This window comes from Otolemur garnettii, unplaced genomic scaffold (assembly GCF_000181295.1).
Source record: "Otolemur garnettii isolate 467f Iridium unplaced genomic scaffold, OtoGar3 scaffold00005, whole genome shotgun sequence".
In the NCBI taxonomy this organism is placed as follows: domain Eukaryota; kingdom Metazoa; phylum Chordata; class Mammalia; order Primates; family Galagidae; genus Otolemur; species Otolemur garnettii.
The window spans coordinates 39001428-39015636 of NW_003852400.1; the positions used below are offsets into that span (position 1 = coordinate 39001428).

At 37.4% G+C, this 14209-nt stretch overlaps 1 protein-coding gene across 1 annotated transcript in view; it reads right to left on the reverse strand.

Annotated features, from left to right (window-relative positions):
* The window catches only part of RAB3C (RAB3C, member RAS oncogene family), a 259905-nt gene that overhangs the window by 230078 nt on the left and 15618 nt on the right, over positions 1-14209 (reverse strand). The window contains exon 2 of the mRNA XM_003782744.2: positions 4136-4363. Coding sequence (XP_003782792.1) covers positions 4136-4363 — 228 coding nt within the window. The remainder of the gene's footprint in view (positions 1-4135; positions 4364-14209) is intronic.

Genomic DNA, 14209 nt, shown 5'->3' on the forward strand with positions numbered 1-14209 from the left:
ACCACTTTGAGATATTATCTAACTCCAGTAAGATTAGCCCACATCACAAAATCCCAAAACTACCGATGTTGGCATGGATGCAGAGAGAAGGGAACATTTCTACACTGCTGATGGGAATGCAAGCTAATACAGCCTTTTTGGAAAGAAGTTTGGAGAATACTCAAGAAACTAAAAGTAGACCTACCATTTGATCCTGTAATTCCTCTACTAGATATATACCCAGATGATCAAAAATTATTTTACAACAAAGACATTTGCACCAGAATGTTTATTGCAGCCCAATTCATAGCCAAGACATGGAAACAGTCCAAGTGCCCATTGACCCATGAATGGATTAACAAGTTATGGTATATGTACACCATGGAATACTATGCAGCCATAAAAAAGATAGAGACTTCACATCTTTTATGCTTACCTGGATGGAGCTGGAACATATTCTTCCTAGTAAAGTATCCCAAGAACAGAAAAAAAGTATCCAATGTACTCGATACCACTATGAAATCAATATATAACCACCTATACAATCATACAATTGGCAAAACATAACTATAGTCCATAAAGTAGAAGGGAAGAGGAGAGAGAGGGATGGGGAGAGGGGATGTGGGAGAAGGGAGGGTATTCGAGGGGACCTCACCTAATGTGCATGATGCAATGGTACATTTCAAAGCTATTAAGAAATGAGTATAATTGTGATGGATGTGTTACTTAGTTCAATGTAAACATTTCACATTGTATATCGAAGCAGTACCCTGAACCCCATAAATGCATTAATGTACAAAGTTATTATTTAATAAAAAATAATTAATTATTTTTAAAAATGCCTTATTTGAATATGAACTGTGGCAAATTCAGTAACCTAATCTGTGGAATTAGAAAATCCCTATGCAGCACATGAAAAATAAAAAGGAACCCACAAACCATGAAGGAAAAAACAAGAAAGCCTTCCCACCCAGGTTCTTCATGCCTGACATTCAAAATATTACTTGAAATCTGTCCTTAAGTTTGATCTTTCTATTCTTGGCGGATTCCACTGGCAAAGAGTTATGAGATTCATCACTATTTTTATAACATAACACTTACCTGGAGAGCAAACTGTGAGCAGGAATCAGACTGGCCCAGCTAACAAGAGACCTGAATGTTAGGCTCTGCTCTGGCACTAAGTATAAGGTAAAGTCACTTAACCTCTTTAGATCTTGATCTAAGTTTTGGATTTAAACAGTTAACCCAAATGAGCACGAAAACCCCTCTCCTATTATTTATGGGCAGCTTAAAATTGATAGAGTGATCATAATCATATCGCTATCTGAAACCTGTTTTGGTAAAGGTAACAATGCAGTGTGCTAATCCAAGATTGTTCTGTTCTTTTGAAATCATTTTGTTCTTTTGTTTTGAAACATATAACAGGCTAAGATGATGTAGACAATTAATTACACATTAATATAAGTGCTTAAGAATGCTATAGGTTGGGAAAAACACTTAAATGGTTATTAAAACACAATGAGATGACAAACAATCGGTACTAAATATATTCCCAAATAAATTATTTGTCCAGGTTGTTAAACAATCATACCTATACATTTACCAGCGCTTATAGCATAAAGCAAGGATCCCTAGAATTACTGTAGAAGTGCCTACCCTTAAGCATATCTCTTTTACTCCTTATTAAAACTTTCCCTATGTGCCTTGATTCATTGTAACAATCACCTCCTTCAAAAACATTTTCAGCATCCCAGATGCATCACCTAAGATCATCATCTTCATAAAGCCACTACCACATTCAAAACTTCTTCTTAATTATAACAAAGGGGCACAAACTGGGCATTAGAAATCATTAGACATAGCCTTGAAATGTCCTCTTCATCACTTTCCTATGCATGACCCTGAGCTATTTATTTAACTGGCCCCACCTTTAAATGTCTCAGGTAAAATAGAAATAATAACAAATACAAAGTTGGATGGTTGTGAGAATTCGAGGTATGGTATAGCTAAGACCTAGTATCTGATACCTATTAAAGACATGCTAGCTATGTGTGATATTTATACAACTTTGTATTTTCTGTAGAAGTACATAATTATCCTATGAGTGTTAATTTCTTTCGCCAGCTATACTGCAAATTCAATAAGCGCAAACTCTTTGTATGGTACTTCTTTGGAATGTTTCACAATCTTCCAGACCAGTTCGTATACAGTTGTATAAAACTAATATTCACATCCCTAGAACCATATATGCCTTAAGAGCTGCTGAGCTACCTAAAGAGAAAGAAATGAGATTACATTTAAGTTGTGAAGATATTATGCTCACTAAACTGCTGTGCCTAAAGGAGAGGGAAAATTTTGGATTCTCAAGTGTCTGGCCCCTGACAGGAGTCAGGGTGTCCACAGAGCAGGAGAATGGAGGCCTTAGAATGAGGTCCCAGGCTGGACTGGCTGTGAAGAGCATAAAGGTTTTATAAAAATGGTGTATTATGGAAGATAAGAGGCAAATCTGAAAAGAATAATATGCCAGAGGGTTTGGGTGGCTGAGAGAAGAGCCACATCATCCAGAAGTAAGATCCAGACAGAAACAACTTATTTCAGTGCCCAAGAAAGGTGAGTGAATTAGCCCTGGCCTAGGATCAGTGTAGAGTGTTAAAAAAATATTTTTAAGTATGAAAAATAATTTATGTTATTTTATAATAATTTATATTATTTTAAATATATCTGCTTTACATGAAGGATAGATGATTTGGTATTTCAACAACTGTCAAAAACCTAAATTGGAAAATCACTAGAAATTCTAAGACTGGCTTAACATGTCATCACATCATATTGATGCTTTATGTAAATGATTACAATAACCATTCTTAAATATCTGCAAGACATAAAGAAGAGGAGAAACTAAGAGCCGTCAGCCAAAAAAAGTTTGTTCTTTCATATTAGCAGGCAGAACATTGTCATAGAGATAAGAGATGTGCAGTTACCAAGTTAATTTAATTTTCAATTCACCAAAGCCTTCAAGAGTAAGGGACCTTTTGTAAACCTTAATATGAAATTTATCATAAGACAACTGGTTGCCTGAAGCTCAAAAGAAAAGAAGTGAACCAGGACCCAGATGTGAAGCAATGGACAAGACTCCTCCTGTGTCCACACAAGGAGTGTGACTGGTATCCACACTGATTGAGGTCAAGTTCCTAAGGAGGGACCCTCCCGGCAAAAATGGTTTTGGGGAATGGTGGAGCAGTGAAGATGCCCAACCTGGGGAGTTAGTTGTCTAAGTTTTTTATGTGAGTTCTAATTAGACTTGGAAGACTCCAGAGTTAGAGGGATAAAATACATATTGAAAAATGACTGCTTGGAGGTTAAACCAATTTGAGAGGCAGAGATACAAATGAACAGAAGAAAGGGGGTGAAACTGTGGAGACATTCTACCCACGTACACATTACCATGCCCATCAAATATTGACTACATAATACTCTCTCCTTGTAACCATTTTTATTCCTGGTTATTTCATCTTTTATATTACCTTGGACCTATTGCCCACATGTATTTTTCTTCTGTTTTTTGCTTACTTCTCTTTTAAATTTACCCCAATCATTTAATTAAGGAACATCTGATCTTCTTTTTCTGGGGGTAGGGAAAGAGAGAAAACTTGCCAAGAGGTCTCAAAACTCATGGGAAATCATCCACTAAGGAAAGACCTGTTTCAAATGAATATTTTATATCATTTGTTTTGTTTTATGTGAGTATGTAGATAAACACCAGGGCAGATTGCTTCCTGTAACCTAAAAGGCTACATCTTCTTTGCCTATTTTTTAGATTACAAAAGTGGCATAGAAAGACTTACAGACCTTTCTCTGGGTCACACAAATCCCAGAAGGGAGAGTCAGATTGAGTGTTTCTTCTGCCACCAAGGAGATAGAGGTGTGGATTTCTTTTTTCTTTTGAAAACTCTTAAAAAAATCACTTGACATAATATTAATTCAGTCTACCCCTTAAAGAGGGATCACTCCCTCTATCTTTGGAATGTAATATTCTGTAGCAAAGAAGCTGGGAATTGAGGCTTGCGGGGACAGAGCAGGGCAGAAAACTTTCCCTTACATGCTTATACATTCACCGCCCTGGACTGAAGGACACGGCCAGTTCAAAGTCACTTACCCAAATCTGAAGCTTGATTCTCTTTTCATTTTTGAATACAGTTTTTACTTTGAAGTCAATCCCAACTGTGCTGACGAATGCAGATGTAAAGGAGTCATCTGCATAACGGAACAGAAAAGATGTTTTCCCCACGCTGCTATTGCCAATGATGAGTAATTTGAACATGTAGTCGAAATTCTGATCAGAGGAGTCTTTCTGGCCGTACCTGGCATCTTGGGCAGAGGCCATCTGTGGTAAAACAAAACAAAAATAAAAAAAAACAAACAAACAAAAGAAGAGGAGTGGATCAGTCTCTCATCTCATATAAAGCCAGTAGCACACTCATTATTGGCCTTGCTAGAAACAGATGTCAGACACTCAGGAAGCGAGTAAAGAGAGTTCCCCGGCCTTCCTCTGATACTGGTATCCATGGCAATACTTCCCTGCTGGAAGACAGCACAGCAAATCTCACAGCCCTTTCCAGCTGTGTTGCTGCTTGTCACTGCTCAGCATTCAAGAGGAGTCAAAGACACCAAAGGAGATGTCTGTAAGAGTAACATGAAAAGCGAAGATACGAGGAATTGGCCAAGGCGTGCAGGCCCTGAAACTTTGTAATTCTAGTGATGGAGACACCAAAGTGGCTGAACAGCGGGGTGTCTTCTTCCTGATTATCTGAGTTATTAGAGTTTCTCTTATTTCCTAGGGAAGCATACCCAAAGTATGTCTCTATTTCATCTGTTAACATTGTATCAAATCAATATCCCCATATAAATGGCAATGCTTTTCAAATTAGAAATAATGATGATGGCAAATTCAGATAGTTCAGACAATGTGTCAGGATCTTTAACTTATTTATCTCTCACAATAATTTGATGAGAGCTATAATTTCACCTTAAAAAGAGGAAACTGAGGACCAGAGATATTAAATAACTTCCACAAATTTGTACAGGTGGAAAGCAGTAGAGGCAGGCAGGATTCAAAGCAGGCAGTGTGGTGCCAGGATTCATGTTCTTGATCCTGCCCCATCTCCAGGGGTAGCTAGGGAAAGACATATGAGTGTTCTTGAAGACTGTATGAGAAATGTTCATGGAGAGATGCATCATTGAAGAACCTCATCTGTGTTAAGAACCCAGCACCACTGCTTACTTGGTGACCTCGGGTTCATATGTTAAGTTGGTGTGCCATAGTTTTGTCTCACACGAAACAGAAAAAAAAATCTGACTTGGAATGCTTGTGAAAATAATATATCTGTAAAGCAGATAGGTAAATCACCTATCAGAGAATAGAAAATAATCTCTGTGGCTTATTATAGTTTTTTTAGGTGGATGTTGACTTTTTTCTTCTTTTTTCAATGACAATCCTAGTATCTATCAAAAATTATGTTGCATTACTTCCAAATACCATTTGGCCCAATATAGCAAAGAGGCATTTAGAATGTTGAATCCCATGGGTTGGTGGATTTATAAGACACCTTTTCTAATGCTATAAATTCCTCAGCAATTGTGCTGTCCAACATGGTAGCTTCTAGTCACATATGGCTATTTCAATTTACATTTAGAACACTTGGATGGAGATGGTTGATTAGATACACCTCTCCCACAGAGAAGGATCAAAATTAATGAGTAGGTAATCATACTTTGAATAGATAGTCTAAGAAGGAATAGAGAAATTCACCTGAGAGGCAACCTAATTCACCAATTAGGAAAGCAGAAAACAACAGAGCCAGCCAGCCAACCTGCTTGGCTGGGATTGGTAGGAAGATGAGAGAAGATTATGGGGAAAGCACGAGTGAAAGATTCTTGGGTTTCCACACTTTTGTCAGGCACTTTTAAAAATCTTAGCTATAGGAGAGCCCCCTAGGCCCTTGCTAGTCCCCAGACTAAGGCAAGGAACTTCCTAGAGAGTATGCAGAGGGGTTGCTGGAGAGTCGAGCAAAGCCCCACAGGCTTTTAAGCCCTAAGCCATTCAGAAAGCCCAGTCCCCAGAGGTCTCTGTTCTGTTCTAGGGCTGCCACCTGTGCAGCTGCCACCACAACCACAGAGTCATCAAGGGAGTGGGTGGGAGGACAGGCAGTTCTATGGGTTCTTTTGTGTACCCTCAGTGTTGCCACTGAAGAGGGAAAGCAAGGTGAGTAGTCTGCACCCTTGCCTACTTGCCCCTACTGAGAGGAACCTGCTCTTCCTGGAGGCAAAGCTGTATACATCTTCACTTCCCTGCCTGAGCAGTCTAGTTGCAGCCCACAACCATTCCAGGAGTTCAGTTCCCAATGGTTTGACCTGCTTCTACTATCCCCCATGCTGCAAACCCAGGGAGGGAGATGAGAATCCAGGTACTTTCATGACCCTGAAGGACACAGGCCATGGGCATGGCAGAGGGAGGGAGATGTGAGCAGCCTGTGTGCCTTACATCTGCCTGCCTTTGGTAGTCCCATGAGAGGGGCCTGCCTTGCCCAGTGACTGGCTGGTAATGCATCAGCCCTTCCACTACCTGAACATTCTTCTGATCAAATAACCCCACCTCCCTAACCAGCCAGTACCTGAACCTAAGGAGGCCTGAGAATAAGTTCCCCAGTCCAGTCTTAGCCTGGCCCCCTAGAACTCCAGCATGTTGTACAGGGGCCTGGGGACTTAGGATTACCTAACCTGGTCCACTCTCTCTGGCACCTGAACACTGTCCCAGGGGTCTGAGGTCCAACAGACCCAAATTGTCAGCAACACCACAGAGGCCACTCACCTGCACTTGCCAAAGGGAAGTGCACCTCTGTCTCTCTACACAGAGAAGCAGTGTTCCCCATAGAGAACAGGTGAGTTACACAACTATCTCTTTTGAGTTGAGGAAAGAGGTTCTGGTCTGAAACTAATAAAGAACTGTGGAAAAGGTATTTTCTGCAGCTCTCAGATACACTGTGGCCTAGAGATACATGAAAGGGTTTGATTGAAATGAGAGTCATGAGTTTCAGGATGGGGCATAATAGGAAAATGGATTGCTTTCTGCCACAGACTAGTCCATCACCTAAGACAACAGCAAAACCCATCACTGGAAAAGAAGTTTAAACACCTACCCACTGGATTCTACTATAGCAGGCTCTTACTTGAAAGTACCACCTACTGGCCCTGGAGGTTGAAAGCCACAACCCAATTTAATACCTGCTATCAGAAGGGCATAGTATTGGGAGAATGAGATAAGCTTCCTGAGACCTCCATAATTCCAATACTGCAGAAGGTAGTGGCCCTACTCATATACTCAGACATGTCTACTGCAATCAACATCTGAGAAAGCTACCATGCAAAGGCTATCAATGACAAAGCAACTCATAAAGAGCATTGGTCACCTGAAAGCACTCAAAATTGAATCCAAACAACCAACACAACATACATACAATGCATGCACACCCTTAATGGGGGAAATACAATAAAATAACATCACAAAGATTAAAAACTCCCATCCTATTGAAAGTGAATTAAAAAATAAGAAGTCAGAACTTCTCCAGATGAGAAGCAACTAGTGTAAGAACTCTGCAGTATGGGGGGGGGAGAGAACTTTTTGACACCCTCAAAGGATCACACTATCTCTCCAGCAATGGCTTTCAATGAAAAGGAAAATTTGGAAATGACAGAGAAAGAATTCAAAACATGAATTCTAAGTAAGCTCAATGAAATCTAAAGAAAGTTAAAAACTAACACAAAGAAATAAAAACAACAATAACAACAGCAAAACCAGGACACAAGTTGAAACTCACTAAACAGATAGGTATTTAAAATAAACCTAACAGAACAACTGGAAATAAAATACTAATTTAGAGAATTATAAAATATAGTGGAAAGTTTTAACAAAAGATTAAGCAGAAGAAGAATTGCAGAGATTGAAGACACGCCTTTCAAATTAACCAGGCAGATAAAACTAAAGAAAAAGTATCACAAGAAATGAACAAAATCTCTGTGGGAGACACAAAAGAAAAGGTTTAGAAAATAATTTTCAGGGAATAATTGAGGAAAATTTCCCTGGTCTTCCTAGAGATTTAGATATCCAGATCAAATTTATGAAAGGTTTATTGCAAAAAAAAAAAAAATGCCTAAGAGCAGTGAGATAAAAGTATCAAATAACAAAGGAAATGCCATCAAACTAACGGTTTCTGCAGAGACAGGACTAAAGTCTTGTGTTTAACTTTCTTAAACAGAAAAACTGTCAGCCAAGAATGTTGTGTCCTGCAAAACCAAGCTTCATAAATGAAGGAAAAATAAAGTTCCCTAAAGCAAATGCTAAAAGAAATTGTCACCATAATACCAGCCCTACAAGAAATTTTCAAATGAGTTCTGCATATCAAAATGAAAGTCTAATACATGCTAGTAAAAAAACAGTTGAAAGTATCAAATGCACAGGGCTTATAAAACAGTGACACAGTTGAGAATACAAAGAAACTAGGTAAAAATCAATATGATGACTAGAAGAGTTTCTCACATATCAACATTAACTTTGAGTGTATAATCAATGGTCTAAATGCCCCACTTAAAAATACAGATTGGCAAAATTAATTTAAAAAGAGCACAATCCAATAATTGCTGCTTTCAAGAGACACACTTAACTTGTAAAGATTTTTATAGACTCATGATAAAAGGGCAGAAAAAATATCCCATGCAAATGGAAATCAAAAGCAAGCAGTAGTTGTTCTTATATTGGATAAGATAGACTTTAAATCAACAATAGTGAAGGAAGGCAAGGTCACTATATAATGACAAAAGGATCAATCCAACAAGAAAAGCTCCCAGATTCACAGAGCAAATACTACTGGACCTAAGAAAAGAGACAGACAACAATACAAAAATAGTGGAGGACTCTAATACTCCCCTAATAGTATTAGACAGATCATCAAAATGGAAAAATCAAAAAAACACTAGACTTAAACTGGATTCTTGAACAAATGGAACTGAAAGATACTTGCAGAATTGTCTACTCAAAATGTGCAGTGTACATTCTTTCTACAAGCACAAAGAATATTTTCCAAAATAGACCATATGTTAGGCCACAAAACAAATCACCATTACGTTTTTTAAAAATAGAAATCACATCAGTGATTCTAATGTAACTTCTCAGATCACAGTAGTTTAAAAGTAAAAATTTTCTCCAAGACAAACTCTCAAAACTATACAAATACAAAAAATTTAAACAAACTGATCCTCAACAATCTTTGAGTCAATAAAGAAATCAAGAAGGAAATTAATTTTTTAAATGAATGGTAATATTGACAACAACTTATCAGAATCTCTCAGACAGAAAAAACAGTGCTAGGAGGGAAGTTTTTAGCACTAAATGCCTACATCACATAGACAGAAAGATAAAAATTAACAACTCACAACACACCTTAAGGAATTAGAAAAGGAACAAACCAAACTCAAAGCTAGCAGAAGAAAAGAAATAACAAAGATCTGAGCAAAACCTAGAGGAAATGGATAAATTCTGAAAAATACACAATCTGTCATGACTGAACTAGAAAGCTATAGAGACGCTGAACTCACCAATAATGAGTAATAGGACTGAATCAATAACAACAACAACAAAAAATCTCCCAGGGAAAAACAAGCTTAGGACCAGATAGCTTCACAGTCAAATTCTACCAGACCTACAAAGAACTGGTGCCAATACTGCTGAAACTGTTCCAGAAGGTCAAGAAAGAGGGAATCCTCTCCAACTAATACTATGAAGTCAGTACAACCTGGATATCAAGGCAAGGAAAAAATGCAACAAAAAAGAAAACTGCAGACCATTATCTCTGATGAGTATAGATGTAAAAATCCTCAACAAAATACTAGCAAACCAAATTCAACAGCATATCAGAAGGATAATTCACCTTGATCAAGAGGGTTTATGATAAAAAAAAAAACACTCAAAAAACACTTGGCATAGAAAGAACATACTTTAATACTTTCAAGCAATGAAAGCTATAAATGACAGCCACACAGCCATAGTAAATGGGAAAAAGTGACAATATTCACCCTGAAAAACATAACAAGGCAAGAATGCCTATTTTCACCAATTATATTCAACATAGTTTTAGAAGTCCCAGCCACAGCAGACAAGAGGAAGAAATAAAGAACATTCAAATTGGAAAAAAGGAAGTCATCTGCTGATGATATGATTTTTTATCTAGAAAACCCTAAGGACTCTTCCAAAAATGTCCTAGATTTATGAAATGAATTCAGCAAAGTTTCATGTTAGAAATTAACATACAAAAATGAATAGCATTTCTACATACCAATAGCAAACAGGCTGAAAATCAAATCAAGAACTCAATTCCATTTATAACATTTGTAAAGATGAATAAATAAATAAAACATCTAGGAATACATTTAACCAAAGAAGTGAAAAATCTCTACAAGGAGAACTACAAATCACTGATGAAATAAATCATAGATGACACAAACAAATGGAAACACATCCCATGCTCATGAACTAAAATAATCGATAGTATTAAAATTACCATAGTGCCCAAAACACTGTACAGAGTCAATGCAATTTCTATCAAAATACCAATGTCATTTTTCATAGAGTTAGAAAGAACAACTCTAAAATTCATATGGACCCAAAAAAGATCCTGATGAGCCAAAGGAATCCTAAGCAAAAAGAAGAAAATTTGTGACATAACTGTACCTGAATTTGAATTATATTACAAGCCTATATTAACCAAAACAGCATGGTACTAGCATCAAAGTAGACACATATGTCCATGGAACAGAATAGAGAATGCACAAATAAAACTACACACTTGCCTGTTGGGTACAATGTACAATATTCAGGTCATGGGTACACTAGAAGCCCAGACTTTGCCACTATACAATATATACATATGAAAACATACTGACATCTCTAAATACTAATGAACATTCTCAAGATTTTCATGGGGAAATAAAGTTGAAATTTGAAAACATAAATAGGCACAAAGTTAACTTCCCAGAGAGAAAAGTTTGGATTCCATAAGATATATATATATCTTCAACTAGCATTCATCTTCAATTTCAAAGAAGATAGAATCATAGAGTTAGAAAGAATCTTCAAAGCAGTGCCAAGTTCCTACCCACTGAGAGAGTCCCCTTGACAGCACCCGTTATCTCAGGATAGGTCCTAGCCTCACCTTTCACATGTAGAGGACATTCACTACGCTGTGAAGAAACCTGTTTCATTGCTCAACTCCAATTGTTATAAAGTTCTTTTGTAGATTTGAGTTAAAATCCACCTCCCTGCAGCCTCTGCCTATGTGTTCCACATTCTGCTTTCTGAATTTAAAGAGAGTTGATTCTTCTCTCATGGGAGAGACTTCAGGTATCTGAAGGAACCCATCATAGCTTGATAAGCTTTTGTCCTCCTACTTGAAGAATCCTAACTGATTTAGTCCCTCTCCTCACATAGGCCATCTCAACAATCCCACACATCCTGCTAGATTAAAACTGATGCCTCTTCAGATTGTCAAAGTCCTATGTGTAGATCCCATAATTAGTCACAATTTTCCAGTGAGTGAGAAGTAGAATGTATCTATTATACCCTATCACACTCAACAGTAAAGTCTCCTAAAATGCTTGGCAATTTTTCTCACCTTAACTGTTATGAACAGGTGTCTCCTATTCTTCTTCTATACATGCCAATCTTTTAAGGCAAATGTCAATCTTTACATGTACCCTATTAAATTCCTCTTTTGTTTGTTTTGATTTACAACTCAATTCTGATCTGATAATTTTGTCTCTTTGTCAAAATTATTAGTAATATCTTTTAGATTTGTGTCATCCCTAAATTTGATCAGTATGCATTTTATGTATTTATTTGATGCTGCAAACAAAATGGTAATCAGTCTATAGACAAATAACAATAAACTTTTTAACCTGTTAAATATACAAATCTAGGGATGAGACCTCCACAGTATATCACTAGGCAATTAGAATGTTTGAAGCAAATCCTTCACCTTTGGACGCTGCTGCCTTGGGAAACTACTGTACTGTGGTTCTAGGGGTTCGTTGGTTCAACAGCAGATGAACCAATCATGGATTTAATTGATGTACCACTTTGAACTCAATTCTAATTTTCCCAGAAGTCGTGTTGACCAGGAATCAAACAGAAAAATCAGAGTATCATGTGAACGCAAACTGTATAAGAACTGTTGACCTTCATTTTTCAAACTAAATGAGGAAAACATTATTTTCACGGATTATTTGGGATCTAAAAATCTAAACACTAAGCCATTTTAAGGATCTGATGAGAAAAACAAGAACTCACTTTAAAATTACTAGGTTCCAGCTACTACTCCTGATAATAGCATAACAGTTAGTGGGAAGAGGTATAAGGATAAATTCTCCAGATTTAAAAAATAAAGAAATATAATTCTTTGAACTCAGAGGGGTGAGAGTAAGAATGGGACTTATATATTATAAGTACAGAGGCACATAAAGTGATTCAAATCTCAATTACCACCTGGGGAAAAAGAAAAGAAAAACAGTAATAATTAGTCTTAAAAGTTCTAAGGTAAAGATTAAAATTTTAATGCCAAGAAGGAAAATATTAAAAGTTATGATTGACAAACATATCTGCCATCCGGGCCCCAGGCTGTTTCTTCTGTTGAAAGTCCTCATTGGTGTACAGGTTTGTCTGCCTCTGTCTCGCAGAATGGATTGGAATTGTGATGCTCTCCTCAATCTCCTGCTGTTTGCTCTGGCAGAAGCCAGCTGAGAAGCAATAAAACATTGCTTTATCCATGTCACCGTTGATAACTCTCCATCAAGCTGAGAGGATGCTCTCCAGGCAATGCGAAGTGGCCAAAGTACGAGAAGATTTAAACTGTAACCCTGGCTTCTGAAGGAAAAGGCCTGGGAAAACTGGAGCAGCATTCAGAAATCTCCATCTCTTTTCGTGACTTTAGCAGGCAATGAATAGCTATTTCACGGACTCACAGGAGCAGGTAGATGATGGTATGCCAAGTTATGGTAATCCTCTCGATCGTTACCCATTTTAAAGGTATTCCTCGACCTGATGTTTGCAGTCCCCCTTTCACCTTTTTCTGGATGTCTGATCTCTTCTTTAAGTAGATGTGGATAACTTTCAGTTCATATGCAGGAGAATGGTTAAATAATAACAGTGGCACAGCTCTCACATGCTCTGTAGTATGTGCTTTACACGTATTATCACACCTAATCCTTTCACTATCCCTAGGAGGTCTGACTATTAGCGTCCCAGTTTTAGAGGAACAGAACACACTGATACATTCAAAATGGCTATATTTCCCCTCCACCTGCTGGATGCAAGAGGACATTTTTTTCTCTGAGCTTCATTCTGAAAACCTGATAAAGCTCCTGAAAGTAATTTTTTTCTATTATTATTATTTTTAATTAAATCATAGCTGTGTACATTAATGCACTCATGGGATACAATGTGCTGGTTTTATATACAATTTGAAATATTTTCATCAAACTGGTTAACATAGCTTTCACGGCATTTTCTTAGTTATTGTGTTAAGACATTTATATTCTACACCTAGTAAATTTCACATGTACCCTTGTAAGATGCACCGTAGGTGTGGTCCCACCAACTATGCTCCCTCCACCCATCCTTTCCCCATAATCTTGGGCTATAATTGTGTTATAGCTTTCATAAGAAAGCTATAAATTGGTTTCATAGTAAGGCTGAATCCATTGAATGCTTTTTCTTTCATTCTTGAGATCCTTTGCTAAGAAGAGTATGTTCCAGCTCCATCCACGTAAACATGTAAGAGGTAAAGTCTCTATCTTTCTTTAAGGCTGCATAATATTCCATGGTGTACATATACTACAATTTATTGATCCATTCATGGGTCAATGGGCACTTGGGCTCCTTCCATAACTTAGCAATTATGAATTGGGCTGCAATAAACATTCTGGTACAAATATCTTTGTTGTAATGTGATTTTTGGTCTTCTGGATATATACCTAATAGAGGAATTGTAGGATCGAATAGCAGGTTTATTTTTAGATCTCTAAGTGTTTTCCAAACATCTTTCCAAAAAGAACCAGCAATGTAGAAGTGTTCCCTTTTCTCCATATCCACGCCAACAACTCTGGTTTTGGGATTTTGTGATGTGGG